The sequence below is a fragment of the Natrix helvetica genome (assembly GCF_964273705.1).
Source record: "Natrix helvetica genome assembly, chromosome: 12".
Classification (NCBI taxonomy): Eukaryota; Metazoa; Chordata; class Lepidosauria; order Squamata; family Natricidae; genus Natrix; species Natrix helvetica.
The window spans coordinates 17,990,196-18,009,378 of record NC_138556.1 but is presented as its reverse complement, the minus strand read 5'-3'; the positions used below and the strand labels follow the sequence as shown (position 1 = coordinate 18,009,378).

Below are 19,183 nucleotides of genomic sequence, written 5' to 3'. Positions count from 1 at the left end.
TCTTTCAAAGGAATATTTAGGACTACAGACCTTATCTAGCTTGGAAAGCTGCCATGTAAATATTTTCCAAATGAGGTGCGGTGCAAGGAAAGACCGGGCACAGAGTCTCTGAGATTCACGGACAGATCTTCACACTCCTGAAACGAATCTAACAACCGAACGAATTGTTTCCTGCAAAAGCCCTTTTGCTCCTCTTTTATTTCCTCTGGGAGGGGCCATTCATCGTCCACCTGTGGCCTTATTCCCAAGTCGACCCTGATTTCTGAGCTGTTCTTTTCTTCTGGCAGCTCTGCGCAGGTGCACACTGGGAACAGGCTCCAGCTGTTCCTCTGCCTCACTGCTGCCAAGCTCCGAAGGCAGCTGAGAACTGCCAGACGGCGTTGGCCCCCTCTCTGCCTCCAATGCAGAGCCTTCCCCAGCCTCCAGGATTGGTCCAGGCTCCTCCGCAACCTCCTCACTGTTCGACTCTGGCTGGTGGGCCACAACAAAGACAGAAAAGAGAAGGAGCAAAGTAGGATTGTCTCATGAAGCTTTCAAGCAGGGACATCGAAAAGGACTAGTCAAGAAGAAATAAACAAGGTTAAACCACCAAAATGGACAAGAGGTGGTAGCTTTGCGTGCGTAGTTTGGATCTTAGGACTTCCTTCTCAGCTAGCAGAGTTGTTGTTTTTTTTAGGAAGGATGTCCTAGAAGCCTAAAGGAATGGGGAAACATTTTCAGACTGGCAAGATTGTGTTACTGAAATTACTTACAATAAAGGTAGCCTTAGGACTACTGGTTTGTGCTTCTGGTTTGTGTTACCTTAAAGGGCTGGCGGATGTTGAGGGAAGGCCAGGAAGCCTTACTTCAAATCTTTCCATAGAGGGTTGGGAGTAGGGTAAAGGTAAAAGTTCCCCTCGCACATATGTGCTAGTCGTTCCCGACTCTAGGGGGCGGTGCCCATCTCCATTACAAAGCCGAAGAGCCAGCGCTGTCCGAAGACGTCTCTGTGGTCATGTGGCTGGCATGACTCAACACTGAAGGCGCACGGAACGCGATTCCCTTCCCACCAAAGGTGGTTCCTGTTTTTCTACTTGCATTTTTACCTGCTTCCGAACTGGTAGGTTGGCAGAAGCTCGGACAAGTCATGGGAGCTCACTCCGCTCCGCTAGGGATTCGAACCGCTGAACTGCCGACCTTTCTGATAGACAAGCTCAGCATCTTAGCCACTGAGCCACAGCAGATTGGGAGACTTGGGGCCAATTCTTAGTTCCCCGGTCCATCAACCTCACACATTTTGGAAATTTCAAACTGGATCAGGAAGGTCTTTATATACCGATCCTTTGGAAGAAATGCAGCAAGGAGAGCAAAGGCATCAATAAATAAATATCCATTTCTCTCAGTTTCTTTTAATGTTTCATCTTTTATTCATTCCTACCCCCCACCCAGCCGGCTTCAGTGCCCAGACGGACGTCAGACTTTCATTTAACCGCGTTTTTTATTATTTGCAGAGCGAGGACCAACCATGGCTAGAGGGCTCCCTGGGAACGGACACTCTTGCTCCCGGGGTGACTTCTTGGGTATTTGCCCAGCTCAGCTCTGGCAAAGGCCACAAGATGGGAACTTACAAAAGAATTAGCCAGTCTCTAAGAAAACAGAACCCTCGGTCCTGAATCGACCGGCTGCTGTTGTATAATGCAGAACCTCCTGCAAAGGGCACCAAAGAGATAAAAGCCCTGTCTGTCTGTCTGTCTGTCTGACTCTCTCTCGCTCTGGGGGGGGGGGGCGTGCATACATGTGCATTTTCTATGAAAAATGTAGCCACCAACTCCTTTAGTACACCATGAACTGCAGAGAAAACCAGTTTTGGTCTTAGAATTTTCCTCCCTTGCTTCTTTCTTTATTCTTTCTCTCTGCCTCCTTCCTTCCTTCCTCCTTTTTCTTTCTGTCTCCTTCCTTCCCCTTTCTCTCGGTCTCCTTCCTTCCTCCTTTTTCTTTCTGTCTCCTTCCTTCCTTCCCCTTTCTCTCTGTCTCCTTCCTTCTTTCCTCCTTTTTCTCTCTGCCTCCTTCCTTCCCTTTTCTCTTTATCTCCTTCCTTCCTCCTCCTTTTTCTTTATGTCTCCTTCCTTCCTTCCTTCCTCCCTCCTTCCCACCCCTCCCTCCCTTCCTCCAACTTTTTATTGTATGCCCAGCAAAAGTGGCTGCCCTGTTTTCTCCCATCAGGAGCCAAGCCTTATCTCTTCTCTTGGTCTCCTCTAACCTTTGGCGGTAATCGAGACGTAATTGCTCAACGCAGCCTGGAAGCTTTTAGTCTCAGTCTTTGGGTTGGCTGGATTAGAAGCCACCTGTCAGCTGAAAATAAAATGCGGTGGAGATATTTCTCGGAAAAGCCAGCAGTGGCCCTGGTTTCTACACCCGCCTTCCAGAGGTGCTATTTTCCAGTCATCCTTCCCGATTCCCACCAGTGGAATCAAAGGAGGGCTTGTAAGGAACTCTGGGAGTGTGGAATAATTTAGGGGTAGCCAAGCATCTTCCTTTAGATGGTGGTGGGGTTTCTCAAGCTGGGTTCAAGCTCTTGGGAATGGCTGTCGATGAAGCGCTAATGAAAAGGGGATGGAGAGCATCTTCCCCCATCCTTCATTTGCAAGTCAAGAAGGTGGAAACATTTAACTCTTGCCTCCCTTTTCAGTGTGTGTGTTTACAACACTATAATTAGGATTAACAGTCACATGGAATCAAGTATGGGCCTTCCTTTCTTCCTTCCTTTTCCTCCCTTCCTTCCTCCATTCCATCTTTCCTCCCTTCCTCTCTTTCTCCCTCCCATCCTTCCTTTTCCTCCCTCCCTTCCTCTCTCCTCTCCTTCCTATTCCTTCCTTCTTTTCTCCCTTCCTCTCTTCCTCCCTCCCTCCCCACCTTCCTTCCTTCCTTCTTGCCTCCCTTCCTCCCTCTCCTCCTTCTTTTTCCTTCCTTTGTTCGTTCCCTCCTCCTTGTCTCCCTTCTTCTCTTCCTCCCTTCCTTCCTTCCTTCTTGCCACCCCGCTGGGGAGGTGATTGAGCCCGTGGGAGGAAACCGATGTGGAGGACTTCAATGAACTTGCCATTCCTTCCTCCTCCTGATAGAAGACCAGACCTCCGTCCACAGAACACAGAATAACAGATTTGGAAGGGACCTTGGAGGTCTTCTAGTCCAATCCCTGCTTGAGCAGGAGATCCTATATACCATCACAGGTTTCAAATCTTTCTCTGGCTTCTCTGGCTTCCACCTGGCAGGTGAAAGAGGATCCAGCTGGACCAGGACAAGCGGCGTTGACCTCCCACACAAACGACTGGCACCTGGCGAATCCTGAAAAGGAATCGATCACCGTCGTGCTCCATAGTGCCTCCAACCTGCCCTCAACTCGCAAGGGAAATGTCCCTCACCCGTATGTCATTGTGTGAGTATATTTCCCCCTCCCCCCAGAAAAAAACTTCTGCAAAGTTTCTGAATTTTATTCATTTTTGTATTGATTGTTTTCCTGTGTATGACTGCCGTCGAAACTGAAGTAGTCACTGACAGGTAGGACATTGTAGTGGACAATTTTGTGTACTACGCTTAAGGCAGGGGTGTCCAAACTTGGGAACTTTAAGACTTGTGGACTTCAACTCTCAGAATTCCCCAGCCAGCATAGCTGGCTGGGGAATTCTGGGAGTTGAAGTCCACAAGTCTTAAAGTTCCCAAGTTTGGACACCCCTGGCTTAAGGTATAGCATAAGGTATTGGAACAAAAAGCCCCCCCCCCGTATTGACCACCAAAATGAGATGTGGGGAGGCCAAGACCCCCATGGCACAATTCTCAGTGTCGGAGATTATGACGGTGTGTGTCTGATTTGCTCCGCAAGGTCAGCAAGAGAAACATTCCCCCTGCTGGAGCATTCAAAAGCTTTCGACATTCTACATTTTTGCATTGAATAGATAAAGCAGAGAGGCCCACGCTTTCCCCTCGGTGGGGTGTCTCATCGGGGCACCCTGGGACTCAATTATAGCCGGGCTGTCTGGACTGCCTGGTTAATTGAAAGGGCATTGCTGAGTGGGTTTGGGACCAGAACAGAGTTTTTTCTTCGCTTCTCCAGAACCTCAACGGTTTGCAACGCTCCTTCGAAACTTCAGAAGTGAGGTCCCAAAACTCAGAAGTGGCAGCCTCCTGCAATCCCAGGGAAAGAAAAAAAAGATAGGGGGAGGGAGGAAAGAGCCTGGATTTTGCATGTTTGGCACGAAAGCATCTTTTACACCCAGCTCCAGAGGTTTTTCATTGTAGGAAGTATTGAATGATCTACAGAGGGGTGAAACAAAAAGATTTGGTGGGCACTCTAGATACGTGACGGCTAACCTTTTTGTCCTCGCGTGCCAGAAACGCATCTGCTCGTGCCATAGCACAAAGGGGCGTGCCCACACTCCTAATGCAATGCATGCGTGACACCCCTCTGTGAGCCCTCCCTCCCCTGCACATGCACGACTAATCCCCCCCCGTGCTCCCCTCACGCTTCTGCCACCACGCGCTTTGCTCGCACGACCCTCTGTGCCCTATTGTGGGCCTTGCAGGCCTCCCTGAAGCCTCCTGGGATCAAAAACGGGCCATGGAAGGGCACGCTGTGCCCCCTGCTCCCCATTGCCGCCTGTGCATGCACACATGATGCCCTCTGCCCCTCGTGCATGTGTGTGCAACTTGCCCCCCCCTTGTAAAAATCAGCTGGCCGGTGGAAGGTGCACACGCATGCATGGTGGAGCTGAGCTGGGTTGACCTGCGGAGTGGGCTCCGTGTGCCACCTGTGGCCTGCGTGCCATAGTTTTGCCATCCTGGCTCTATATGAATCGTAAATAAATGCGCCCGGCCAGAAAAAGCCGATCTATGGAGAAGTGAGATTTGATGGATTGGAACCTTCTCTTCTCCTGAAAGACCAAGCAAAGCAGAAATACTTCTCGGTTCTTTTGGCAGGCTGGGAGGCTACAAAAGCACCAGAGGTCTGCCCACATTTTGAAGTAATTAAGGAGAAGAAGACAGCTTTGTTTGTTTGTTTGTTTGCTTACTGGAAACCACACTGGGCGTTTTGAGAAAGGGCAAGAGACCCTGAGGGTGTGGTGATGAAATGGGAATGTGGTCATTTGTCCTTTTGGGGTTGATGAGAGCCTCCTCCTCCTCCTCCGGCTTCTTCTCGTCCTTCTCCCTGCTGAGTGGTCAGTCCACCAGCTGTCTGCAGTCCTCCCAAATAATATTTTTTCTTCTTCTTCTTCTTCTTCTTCTTCTTCTTCTTCTTCTTCTTCTTCTTCTTCTTCTTCTTCTTCTTCTTCTTCTTCTTCTTCTTCTTCTTCTTCTTCTTCTTCCTCCTCCTCCTCCTCCTCCTCCTCCTCCCCCTCCCCCTCCCCCCTCCTCCTCCTCCTTCCCGGCCACAGGATGTCATACTAGTTATTTTCACATTCCACCAAATCAGTGGTGAAATTCAAATTTTTTAACTACCGGTTCTGTGGGCATGGCTTGATGGGCATGGCAGGAGAAGGATACTGCAAAATCCCCATTCCCTTCCTATTCCTGGGGGAAGGATACTGCAAAATCTCCATTCCCTCCCCACTCTGGGGCCAGCCAGAGGTGGCATTTGCCGGTTCTCCGAACTACTCAAAATTTCTACTACCGGTTCTCCAGACCCTGTCAGAACCTGCTGGATTTCACCCCTGCACCAAATGTTTTTTTTTCTGTTCACCTCTCTGTCCCTTATAAAACAATTAGAAAAGAATATTTTTAGCTCACAGTTGATCTGTGGGGTTCTTGGTTGCTCTCTGAGCGTGGCTGTTCTCTCCCAGATGTTTCATTACCCAAGTGGATAACCAAAACACTTGTGATGATGCCCAGTTGGGTAACAAAACATCTGCAAGAAAACAACTAAGCTTAGGATGCACCAAAGACCCCACACCTTATAAAATCACTGTGAAGTTGTTCAGGAAAGTAATCTCCCCATGGAAAGTTGGGTTATAAATACACCGAAATAGTCTTGGCTTAAGAACTGGATGGAATAAAGAGAAGGGAATGGCCTCCTTTGAACTCTGGACAGGTTCGGGCTGTAGAAATCAGGTGGTGACTTGTCCTTGGGGCGAAGAGACCCCCGTGAGAAAAGGCAAGTTGGTTGCAGGTCAAAAAAGCCACCGGGAGGGTTGCTTCAAAAGAGATCAACCCTCTGGGGATCCTGTCTCATTAAGCCTCGGGGTTTGCCCGCAGCTTCGGTAAACCTGTACCGTTGAACTAATAAACACACTGTCTGGTTGGCTGGAGGAAGGGAAGCAGCTGTTTGAGAAGGGAAATTGTTCAGAGGCGCAGAAAAGAGATGGTTTTCTGGAGGTGGCTGTCTTAAATTATGACATCTTAGAAACTTTCAACGTCTTCATCTTCAGCCACAAAGGGACACACACATCTCCTTCTACATCTGGGATGTCCAACTTTTGGACACAGTGGGGAAATCTAATTTTTTTGCCCACCAGTTCTGTGGGCGTGGCTTGGTGGGTGATCATGTGACTGGGTGGGTGTGGCCAACTTCTTTTCACTTTTTAAAGCAATCTGTCTCCTCCCTTCCTTCCTTCCTTCCTTCCCGTTTCTCTCTCCTTCCTTCCTTCCTTCCCCTTTCTCTCTGCCTCCTTCCTTCCTCTTTCTCTCTACCTCCTTCCTTCCCCTTTCTCTCTGTCTCCTTCCTTCCTTCCTTCCTTCCTTCCTTCCTTCCTTCCTTCCTTCCTTCCTTCCCCTTTCTCTCTTTTTTCCTTCCGTCCTTCCCCTTTCTCTCTGTCTCCTTCCTTCCTTCCTCCTTTTTCATTTCATTTCCGGCAGGAAAAAAATTCTTTAAAAAATGAAAAAAAAAAGCTTCGGACAATTGCGCAAATAAGCTGTGAGCTGCGCAATCCTTGGAAGCTTTTTTTTTTTTTTACTATCGGTTCGTAGAACCAGGGACAATTGTCTGAACTAGCCAAACCGGGAGGATTTCACTCCTGCTTGAAGACTTGTGGACTTCAGCTCTCAGAATTCACCAATCAGCCATGGATTCAAAGCATTGTCTGCACCAATGTTGTCATCTACATTGGCTTGGCTATAAAAGTTGGCATCTTTCCAGGTTCCTCTCCCCATTGGATGACTTTCTTAAGAATCTGCATTGATCTTAACGCTCGTTCGTCTTTCGTTCTTCTTGCCTTCCTCTATTCTAAATATTTAGAGCTTTAAAGATATCTAGAGAGGTTTCATTCTGGCTCTCCCATTCAAAGTTTATTTTCAGTCCGAAGGATCTTCTATTATTAATAGATCTTTAATCGGCTTTTCTTGTAGGGGAAAGTAAGCAAATATCATTGATAAATAAATCAACACTCCTGTTTCTGTGGGTGAGCAGGATGGAAGCTTTTAAAAGGGGCTATTTTAAGAGTCTTTCTCCCCCCTCCCCCTCCCTCCTTCCCTCTTTCTCTTCTCTTCCTCCTTCCCTCCCTCTTTCTCTCTCCTTTCTCTATATTTTCTCTTTCTCTCTTTCCCTTTCCCTTTCTCTCTTATTCTTTCTCTTACTTTACCTTTTCTCTCTCTTCCTCTTCTTTTTGTTCCTCCTTCCCTCTCTCTTTCTCTTTCTCTCTCTCCTTTCTCTGTCTTCCTTTTCTCTTTCTCTTGTTCCCTTTCTCTCTTCCTCTTTCTCTCTCTCTTTTCTCTCTCTTCCTCTTCTTTCTCTTCCTCCTTCACTCTCTCTCTCTCTTTTTCTCTCTCGCTCTCCTTTCTCTTTTTTCTCTCTCTTCCTCTTCCTCTTCTTCCTCGTCCTCTCTCCCTTCACCAGTTTCATCTTTAGCCTCCGGATGACAGCAGCTTTGTTCCTGCTTCCCACCCATCATTAGCATCTTGCTAATTCCTCCTGCTTACACAGCTGAGAAGGACCCGTTGCTAAGAGCAACTGACTCATTAGCAGGTCATGCTCTCCCAAGGCCATTGCTAGGCCAACGTTTGCCTTGGCGATGTTCCTCTTAAAGCCCCGTTTTGTGGTCCTGGAGCTGAAATCAGCATCCTTTCAAATCCTTTCAAATCACAATCCTTCCACCTCACTTTCTTCACCATGGTTACTGAAATAGATCTCTTCAGAGAACACACCTGCAGGACTATTTCACAATTACTCCTGCGAACCGCCTACGGGGAGGAGGGGGGTTACCTGGGTTCATCTCTGCCCCTTTGACCTCAGGTGGGATGGCAAACAGGATCCCAGCTTGGCTTGCCTTGGTGAAAGATGGACTGTGATGTCCATCTGCAAGGCTCAGCAGGAGGAATGCAATGGTGGCCAACAGCCTTGAGGAAGAGGACGAGGTGTGTCAAACTCAAAGAATCATAAGTTACGTTGCGGTTCAGAAGCAGAGAAGGAGTTAGACAGCAGTGAGGCAGAGGAACAGCTGGAGACTGATCCCAGTGTGCACATGCGCAGAGCTGCCAGAAAACAAGAACAACTAAGAAAGCAGGGCCGACTTGGGAGTAAAGCCACACCTTGGAGGTGATTGGCCCCTCCTATAGGAAACAAAGGAGGAGTGAACGGGGAGGGGGCTTTTGCAGGAAACAATTCGTTCCTTCGGTCGTGTCAAGAGTGGAAAGTTCTCTTTGTGACTATAAGAGACTCTGTGCCAAGTTTTGCCTTGTCCTGCATTTGGAAACTAGTCATCTGGCAGCTCTCCAAACGAGATAAGGTTCGTGTGGATAAATATTCCTCTGAAAGACTGTTTGCTAAGCCTGGCTGACTGTGAATGAAAGGAATTCACAGTTGTGTAAATCAAAGAGGTTTTGCAGGGACCCAGGCTCTGCTTCTGGCTTTCTAAGGAAGCCTGGGTCAGAAAAACGGGTTTGAAGCCCGGGAAACCACCTCTGCTGCTTCTAGAACGTAGCTGAGCAGAGGGGAGGAAAACCCTTCGCTTCTTGGGTTTGGACAGGAACACAAGCAGGAGGTGATTTTCCTTTGGCGTCTTGTTCATTTTAATCTCGCACATTGTCACTTGCCTGCTGTGTTGAATGTCATTTGCGCCTGGAGGCAAGGCCTGGATGGTGAGAAGCTCTGCTTTGGCAAAGCTCCCCTTTCCTACGCAAGCATGTCCCATGATTTTTGTTCAAATGCAATTTCCAACCCCCCCCCAACTCCCCCCCCCCACGCCCACGTCTCTAGGGACAAATGTCATAATTGTATAAATGGTACGAGACAGACGCCAAGAGAGGAACGCAGGAGATCTGGAAGGACGCACGCTCCTTCACTGATATACCGTTCTCTCTCGGCTTCCTTATTATTTCATCTTTTTTTAAAAAAAAAAGAAGGGGGGGGCTACAGGAATGAATCAAGCTCCTTTGCTTTTGGCCCTGGTGTCGTTTAGGACCTGGTGGTGCCCTGAACAAGCATTCAGAATCCTTGATATCTCAAAATGTTTGTATTGTCTAGGCTGTGTTGTAGGACGCCAGCTGAATTGAGTCTGGTGAACAGGAAATTGGCAACAAGGCAGAGGGAGGTCACCACCAAAAATAAATAAATAACCAGGAAACAAAGAACAATCAAGACTCCCCCGCAATCAACAGATCGGGAAGAAAGGACTACAAAAATGTGGAAAGACATCTAAGCTCTAGCAGGTTTCTTCAAGAAAAACTGAAGGACTTCTCCGTTCTTTCTTATTTGGAAACATCTAATAGATACCCTTAGTAAGTAGAATCAATCTAAATTAGGAGTCAGGACTGAAGGACTGCAATGATGTGGAAAGACATTTTGAACGCTGGAAAGTTTCTTCAAGAAAAACTGAAGGACTTTTCAGTTCCTTCTTATGTGGAAAGATCTAGTGGATACCCTTGGAAAGTGGAGTCCATCCATAATTGGAGTCAATCTAAATTAGGACTGAAGGACCGCAAAGATGTGGAAGGACACCTGAACTCTGGAAAGTTTCTTCAAGAAAAACTGAAGGACTTTTCAGTTCCTTCTTATGTGGAAAGATCTAGTGAACACCCTGAGAAAGTGGAGTCCATCCAAGTTGGAGTCAACCTAAATTATGGGTCAGGATTGAAGGACTGCAAAGATGTGGAAAGATCTTCAAGGTTTTGAGGATCCTTCACTCATATGTTCAGTCACTCCCTCCTCAAATAAATGAGTTTACTCACCCACTTCCTTCCTTCACTTCGCGTGTGAAATTTCCAAGCACAAACTTCCAAAGGAACGTTGGGTCAGATTCAAGAAATATCAGGAGGTGATCTTCATAAGGCCAGGACATTCATCAATGCCCCTGAACCATATCATGGCTGGCTTTAGGTCCATATTTAACCTAAGTGTAATTCTGAATTGAACATCTCAAGGAGAGATAACCAAACACTAGTTTTCTGTTACCAATAAAGGAGAATATTTGTAGCTCAGGGTTGACATGAGGGATCCTTGGTGCTCTCTGAGCATGCTTGTTTTCTTGCAGAGGTTTCATGACCCAACTAGGTAACATCATCAGTGGGAGGGGGAGGAGGAGGATGGTGGGGTCCTTGGTGCTTTCTGAGCTTGTTTTCTTGCAGACATTTCATTACCCAAAGTAGGTATCATCATTGGTGCTAGTTTTCTGGGTTGAAAAGCTGCATGGACATCTAACAGATTAAATCAGAGGCATCGTATCCAAGAAGTCCTATGAGGACATCTTCAAGGAAGTTCAACATTTCCAAAAAAAAGAACCCTAGATATGGCCAAATCAGAAAGTTGATGTGTCAGAAAAATAACGTGCCTTGTTTTTCAGTGATACATTCATTTCCTTCCCCTTCACCCAACATCTCCCACTTGTTTAGGCTTAACTTCTCGAAAACCCAGGACAATGTTAGAAAATTGTCCCTACCTACCATGTGGGTGCCATAACTCCACCCTGCCTGCAACCTGACATCGCCCATTCACAGCAGCCTCCTTGTCCCCTGGCCCTCAAAATCTTGCCCAGACGAACATCGTTGTACAAAAATGAAGCGGACTTCAGGAAAAAAAAATATCTGTGAAATTGCCCTCTCAGCTTTTTTTTTTTCCTTCAAAGCAAGACCAGACCAGAAAAAACAAATGTATTTTCTCGGTGATCAAACAGAAGATGAACTATCCAAGGGGTGACTTCACAAAAGACCTTGGCAATTAGCGCGATGGGCCTTTGAAAATTGCTTTCTAAATCTGCAGCAGGCAGTTGCTGGAGCTATTACAGATTATGTGAAGATCGAATGTTAAATGCATCTGGTTAGTATCTGATTAATTCTTAATGCACTCCTGGTTGTTTATACGTTGGTTCCTAATCAAAGGGAACGGTGCGTTTGTTCTCTCTTTAGTACGCCTTTCTCTATCCTTCTTTTTTGCTTTCCATTGGTTTGCTTAGTTTTTCATGGAAGGTTGGAAGAGTTGTGTTGCTGTTATTGTTGTTGGTGGTGGTGGCATTGCCCAGGTAGTTGCTGGCAGGTAAACACTGTGCAAATATCTTTTTTTTTTGCAAACGTTATATAAATAATAGCATGCACCAAGTACCTGAATCTATCAGAGCATCCTATGTATATGTTTATGAGGGTGCACACCAGGGGTGGGTTTCAAATTTTTTTAGAACCGCTTCTGTAGGTGTGGCCTGCTTTGTGGGAGTGCACATGGTTTTTAATGGAGTGACTGTGATCAGAATTAAACTGTAGTCTTTGGAGCACAGTCTTGTCAAAGAGCATCCTGTAGGCCCATTCCCAGGTGACCTTGGGAAGGACAGACAGGTGGTGGTATGAAGGAGTCGGAGACAACACTCCTAGTTGGTTTCAGGTGATTTCCCCTCAAATGTCAAAAACATCAGTTTTTCTTTTTGGTTTTAATTTCAGTTTCATGTGAAAGTCCATTCTCTCCCCCACCCGCCCACCCACCCACCCGCTCAATTGGCGCAGTCCTTGGGAGCACTACGGATTCGGATCGCTCCCCAAAAGCCTTCAGAGAAATGTTAGATCTGGGTCAAACGGATGTTTTTCCCATCAGAATCTGGACTCTTAGCTGGCTGAGCAATTGAGCATTTCACGCTCAGCTATTCAGCGCTCAGCACATCGGCACTGCCTCTTCGCTCTCACAAAAGGAGCAAAATCAATACATGTATCGGGTTCGGGCTTTTAGTGGTTGCAATTGTGTGTGTGCGTGCGTGTGTGTTGTGTGTGTGTGTAAAAAGCTATGCATGTTTTCTTGGCTTCGTTTTATGCATAGATTCTGTCACCAGCTTTGGAATGTTGTTTCTTTGGGCTCTGCATCTCAACTGTGAACTGATGGACTCGTCTCAGTTGCATCCCAACTAAATGTACATATATGTTCCCAAGATGAAACTGGAGGGAGAAGAGGGACATGATAGCAAAATAAAGGTGAAGTTTTCCCTGTCCAGTTGTGTCTTGACTCTAGATTGGAATGCTCGACTCCATTTCTTGCCCGAGGGAGCAGCATTGTCCAAAGACATTTTCTGTGGTCGTGGAACCAGCATGGCTATACACAACGCTGTTACCTTCCCCTCCCTGCAGTGGTACCTACTTATCTACTTGCGTTGCCTGCTTTTCGAAGAGTGATGGGGTAGCCTGGAGGTGGAGTTTCATTTCACAATCAGCTGAAAAAGCTTCTTGGATGGGAAGTGAAACGTCTTCAACAGTGATGGGATTCAATATTTTTTACTACTGGTTCTGTGGCTTGGCTTGGTGGGCATGGCAGGGGAAGGATACTGCAAAATCCCCATTCCCTCCTGATCAGCTGGGACCTCCGGGAGGCAGAGAATAGATGGGGGCGGGGTTTGTCAGAGGTGGTATTTACCAGTTATTCGAACTACTCAAAATTTCCGCTACCGGTTCTCCAGAACTGGTTAGTACCTGCTGAATGCCACCTCTGGTTTGCAAAGAAAAAACAAGAAAGTCCAGTTGCCTCCTGAAAAAACACCTTTGGGACAACCATGACCTGGGTGACTGAGAATCTCTACATACAATTTGGGATGGAGACCCTTTGAATGGTGTGGGAGTAGGAACGGATTTCCAGAGGAAAAAGTTGCAGACTACAAAGGAACCATTTGCACTACTCAGGTGACCCTGAGGGCTACAGATAAACCTCCAAGTGGCCTCAACGACCCTCCAAAAGGATGCAAATGACCAGCTGTCTGCAAGGAGTATCAATCCTTCCATCCCCCTCCATCCAGTCAGAGCTGAAGAAGCTTCTGGGATGAGAAGTGAAACGTCTTCAAAAGAAAAAACAAGAAAGTCCACTTGCCTCTTGAAAAAAAAAGCACATTTGGGACATCCATGACCTGGAGGATGGAGAATCTCCATAGACAAAGAGGCAGGGAGATAAGAGTAGAATTTCTGAGCCAATCTTATTGATCTTCACCTGAAGCTTTCGCCAACTTTTTATTCTCGACTTTGTCCTGCTGTTCGCTTTGCCAGCTTTGCAGTTGCCATTGATTCGGCTGTTTGCTTGCGGGGCTGCCGATATCCGCCCTAGAAAAAACGGTGGGTCTAGGGATGATCCATTATTAATGCACTGGTGGTGCAGGAGGCCCTTTGGAGATGGAGAGCGGGAGGGGGTGGGGAAAGGGTCCAAGATGAAAGAGGGGGGAGGGAGGGTCGTGATCAGGTGGTCCTCCTTTACCTAGAGGGGCAATTGCTGGCTGGAGTCACACACAGCCAATTACGGAGTTTGAAATGCCAGCAGCTACACTTAAGAAGGCGAAGGAGGGGTTTTAAAAAGAAGGGGTGGAGAGAGAGAGACAGAGAGAGAATAGAAGGGAGACTAAGAAGGAGGAGAGGGGGTCAGGTGGGAAGATACAAGAGGGCTGTTACTTCTCTCTCTCTCTCTCTCCTTTCAAGCAAGAACCTCATTAACACATCACGGGAGGGCCAACCTGAGGTTCCATTAGAAGGGCCTCGCCAGCCGCGGGCGGGTGGGTGGGTGCGGCAGCCGGGAGGCCAGGATCAAATGGCTTGAAAGAAACCGTCATTAAATTTTCATCGGCTGATTGCCCGGAGAAGAAGCAATTCTGGGATGAGTGGATCACAAGGGAGGTGGCTTGCACAGGGGCCTCTGTGTGTATGTGTGTGTGTGTGTGTTTTGATGGGGGGGGGGGGAATCAACACAAGAAGCTTTCAAAGACATGACAGTCCAGGGCAGCAGCTGGGGGAGATGAGTTGGAGGGGTGCAAGGTTAGAGCCTTGAGTGTTGGTGGACAAGAATCATCTCGCCATGCCCCCTGCAAGACTGGTGGAAAGGTTTAGTAACCTGTCCCGCTAAGTGTTGGAAATGGGAATTCGCGTCTTTTTGAGGGACAATGGACAGAGGGGACCTAAAAAGAGAAGAAAGGTGCCTTCTCTTGCTTTAGAAGAACTGGCCCCTCTCCTCTTTGTAGAGAACTTTGGATGTCAATTAGCTGAAATGCATCCACATCTCGGAAGAGGAGCTGCCCACGTGTGCAAATGTGAGAATGCTGATTTCAAAAGGAACCTTGGGGCAGTGAATAATCCCCCTTTCCCTTCCTTTCCCTTCCTCCCTCTCTATCCTTCATTCCTTCTTTCCTCCCTCCCTCCCTCTATTCATTCATCCATCCTTCCTCTATCCTTCCTTCTTTCTTTCTTTCCTCCCTCCCTCTATCCATCCATCCTATCTTCCTCCCTCCCTCTCACCTTCTACCTGTCTCCTTCCCTCCTTCCTTCCTTCTTCCCTCGGACTATCCTTCCTTTCTTCCTTCTTCCTTCCCTCCTCCCTCCCTCCCTCCCTCCCTTCCTTCCTTCCTTCCTTCCTTCCTGAATTGCTCCTGAATTGGGATGTCAGTTGCATTTCCATGCTTGCAACTGAAGGATATAATGACATTACATCAATTAACGCTCTCCCAACACATTGGTCTGAAGAAAGTTGCAATTTCTGATCTAATTAATTGCTGTATAGAATCTGTATAGAAGGGCAAGGGGAAAAATGAGCTGAGATTTATGGAAAGATGATAACTTCTTCAGAGAGGCATGACAGTTATGGCTCCTGACCATGATGGTGTCAACTCTGAAGTTGGCCTGAGTGAGGCCATTTTCTAGCTTCTGTGCAAGAAACCATCCTGGTGTTGATAGCTTTCCCTCCCCTTCTCTTCCTCCTTTCTTCCTTGCTTGACTCTTTCTCTCCTCCTACACGGAACTGTTCTTCTGTACTTGGTAAGAGGCATTAATGCAGTTGGATAGTAACATGCATAACAATCACCATCTCCAGGGAGCTGAAAGGCTGTGGTGAGAATGAAGTGCAAATGATGGCATTGATTAGTTGGAATCAATAGAAATCTAAAACTAAAAAGCAGTCACGGCAGACCCAGGTAAAATATGGATGTTTCTCACTAAGGAATATTCATAGATCTCCTATTCCAGCATCCAGTTAAACAGAAATAAGTACACAAAATCCATGTCCAACATGCTACACGAATTTCGCAGGCCCATTCACTTGCTTTTCTTGTGGTTAGTCAAAGAATCCAAAACTGGTAATCCAGCCTGAACATCTGGCCGACTGTGCCATGAACCATAATAATAACAATAATTTGCAGCAATTTTCTCGTCAAGAATTGGTTGGACAATTCATCCAGTTTTACCATGAGAAAAGATCTCAGAACTTCTATGCAACAAAAGTTTGGAGCTTGGAAGGACTTCTCTGTAAAAAAAAACCAAAGAGGTCATTGTTGCTAGTTGCAAAGTTGTGACTGACCCATCGTGACCCCATGGACAACGTTCCTCCAGGCCTTCCTGTCCTCTACCATCCTCTGGAGTCCATTTAAGTTCAGGCCGACTGCTTTGGTGACTCCATCCAGTCACCTCCTTCTCTGTCGTCCCCTTCTTCCTTTGCCCTCCATCGTTCCCAGCATGAGGCTCTTCTCCAGGGAGTCCTTTTTCCTTCTCATTAGGTGGCGAAAGTCTTTGAGTTTCCTCTTCAAGATCTGGCCTTCTAAAGAGCAGTCAGGGTTGATCTCCTCCAGGACTGAATAGTTGGATCTCCTTGCAGTTCAAGGGACTCGCAGGGGAGGACATTTGCTTCCCAAAATATAGCTGTTTGTCTTACCCCAATGCAGAACTGGGACCAAAAGGTTTGAATAAATTAGGGAATAGACATCACTCATGTTCAGAGCCCAGCTCTGCATGCAGGAAAACCCAGTAGCTTAGCTCAGCATTTCTAAGTTGAGATGGGAAGGACCTTTTTTTAAAAATCTGAGACCGTGGGGAGCTCCTGCCAATCAATGCAAATTATATTAGGGCTGTAAAATAAATTACTTCAGGTCTGGAAATAAGTTATAGTAGAGAGAGGTAAAATAAATGGTTCTATGGATGGAAATAAATTACGCCAAGGAGGGTCGAATAAATCTGCCACGAAGGTTGCGTAGGCAGCACCAGGGAAGGTCTGTGGCTATCTTTCATACTTGGCTGGGAAGGTTCTGCAAATTGAAATGCTGATCTGGCAAAATGCCATTCAAGAGAGCAAGTCTAGGCAAACGCTGGGGGCAAAATCTTTGCTTGGGAAATTTATCTAAAAAAATAGGTTGGAGGCATTGCATACAAAAAGTAGAAATGATACCATACGTATTTATTTATTTATTTATTTATTAGATTTTTAGACCGCCCCCTCTCCCAAAAAGGGACTCGGGGCGGTAGCTGCATAGACTAAAATGTCAAGGCGTCTGTTAAGGCAACTAGGTTTATTGAAGGAACATAGAAATCAGCCAAAACTATTTACTAGAAAGATAGGATAGGATAGGATAGGATAGGATAGGATAGGATAGGATAGGGTAGGGTAGGGTAGGGTAGGGTAGGGTAGGGCAGGGTAGGGTAGGGTTGAATAGAATAGAATAGAATAGAAATAATGAAATAATGAAATAATAGAATATAGAATAGAATAGAAATAATAAAATAATGAAGTGATAGGATAGAATAGAAATAATGAAATAATAGAAGAGAATATAGAATATAGAATAGAATATAGAGTAAAATATAGAAATGGAGTAGAGTAAAGCAGAGCAAAGCAGAATAGAATATAGAGTAAAATATAGAAATGAATAGAATAGGAGTAGAGTAGAGTAGAGTAGAGTAGAGTAGAACAGAACACTACCTACCAAGTACCCAAATTATGTCCCATCTTCCCTTCTTCTCCATTTATAGCAAAACCACTTCAGAAGAAGACAGCAAGCAGTCAGCTCAGGCAGTGACCCACGTCTCTGCACAACCCACATACACTCCAACCTGGGAGGAAAGAGTGACCGTGGAAATTGACTCCATCAAGGCAGGAGAAGAAGGTGGGACCACTTTGGAAGATCTGTGAAGCTTGGTGGGACTGAATGAATGAATGGAAGGGAGAGGAAGAGGAAGAGGAAGAGGAACCAACCCGAAACAAGAAGGATAGATTCAGCCATGGTGATGATGGGGGAAGGTTGGAAACTCTTATGGATCAGGTTGGGGTGTGTGTGTTGAGGGTCCTGGAGAACATCTACACGGTCCTTAAGAGTTGACGCCAACTTGATGGCACTTCATCAATCAATGGAATGCAAGAGTTTAAAAAGTTTGCGTGCCAAACTGAACGGAATTCCGTTCGGCATAAACACATGACGTGGTAACCAGCTAGCAAATTGTGTATGTAGAGTCCTCCTCCTGAATCTTTCCTCTCCCCATCAAGAAAACGAGTCTATATTTAATAATCGTCCACAAAATAGCCCCGCTTATCTCCTAGCTAGGAAACGGGATCTGGGCTCTGCAATCCCTGTCTCTTTCCCTCCTAGCTCCGTTGCCTACCTTAATGGGGAAATGATGATTGATAATTGAGGTGTTTTCCCAAGACGGAGGCCATCCGTCCTGGTGGCTTGGTCTTTATTCTTCCAAGCTGAGCGATGTTATGCGGGTAATCATAATAATACTAATGGCATTAGAGTTAAGCAATTAGATTAATGCCAGACACTGGCGCAACGAAGCCAGCCAGTCGTAGCACTCCAGGTAATTCCATTACGGCTCCTGATTCAGTGAAATAAGACAGTGTTTGATGTACTCCACTACCTATCTCAGCCCAGAAGGAAGAAGACGGGGCCTGCAGAGTTTCAAGATTGGTTCCCTTTGGCCTAAATCCAGTTGGAGGAAGCTGTTTTCCTAGGCAAGGCAAGCAACGGGACAGGGGCATCGACAGGACAGGTCAAAAGAGTCAAGATGAGGGCCATGGTTGGGTGCTCCTTTAAGGATGCAGCACCCCCAAAAGGACACCCCCCCCCCACGAGACCTGGAGATGCTCTCTGAGAAAAAGAAAAACCTCTTCAGCAAAAGACCTGTCATATGCTTCTGCTGGAGAGAAAGTTTTCCCTATCCAATCTAGGGCATCTCCTTTTTGGCATTGTCCAAAGTCAAAGTCATGTGACCCGCAAGGCTATACGCCAAAGGTCCATGGAACTAGGGGTGGGCTTCAAAAATTTCAGCAATGGGTTCTCTCTGCCTGGTTGCTGGATGGGGGTGGCCATGGTGGGGGTGGCCTAGTCAGCCTCCTGCACCATGGGGAGGGGGGCGTTTTCACCATTGAAAATGAATTGATGGAGAGAGAGAGAGAAGGAGAGGGAGAGTGGGGGAGAGGGAGAGGGAGAAGGAGAGAGATAGAAGAGAGAGAGAGAGAGAAGGAGAGAGAGAAGGAGAGAGAGGGAGAGGGAGAAGGAGAGAGAGAAGGAGAGAGAGAGAGAGAGAGAAGGAGAGAGAGAGAGAAGGAGAGAGAGAAGGAGAGAGAGGGAGAAGGAGAGAGAGAAGGAGAGGGAGAGAGGGGGAGAGGGAGAGGGAGAAGGAGAGAGAGAGAGAAGGAGAGAGAGAAGGAGAGAGAGGGAGAAGGAGAGAGAGAAGGAGAGGGAGAGAGGGGGAGAGGGAGAGGGAGAAGGAGAGAGAGAGAGAAGGAGAGAGAGAAGGAGAGAGAGGGAGAAGGAGAGAGAGAAGGAGAGGGGGAGAGGGAGAGGGAGAAGGAGAGAGATAGAGGAGAGAGAGAGAGAGAAGGAGAGAGAGAAGGAGAGAGGGAGAGAGAAGGAGAGGGAGAGAGAGAAGGAGAGGGAGAGACAAAGAAATCCATGCGTTGGGCAGGAGCCGGGCAGACTCTTGCTCCGTGGATATCTATTCAGTCCGTTGTCAAGGCTCACAGGAGAGGCAGGCCTGCCTTCTTAGGCAAGGGATTTGTGGACAAAGAATAATGGCCATGGCG

The 19,183-nt window shown here is 46.9% G+C and overlaps 1 protein-coding gene across 7 annotated transcripts in view; it reads left to right on the top strand.

Moving 5' to 3' along the window:
• The window catches only part of CCDC33 (coiled-coil domain containing 33), an 86,942-nt gene that overhangs the window by 23,231 nt on the left and 44,528 nt on the right, over positions 1-19,183 (top strand). For all 7 annotated transcript variants that reach the window (XM_081964623.1, XM_081964621.1, XM_081964622.1 and 4 more), the window contains exons 4-5: positions 3,249-3,412; positions 17,131-17,264. In XM_081964623.1, coding sequence (XP_081820749.1) covers positions 3,249-3,412; positions 17,131-17,264 — 298 coding nt within the window. The remainder of the gene's footprint in view (positions 1-3,248; positions 3,413-17,130; positions 17,265-19,183) is intronic.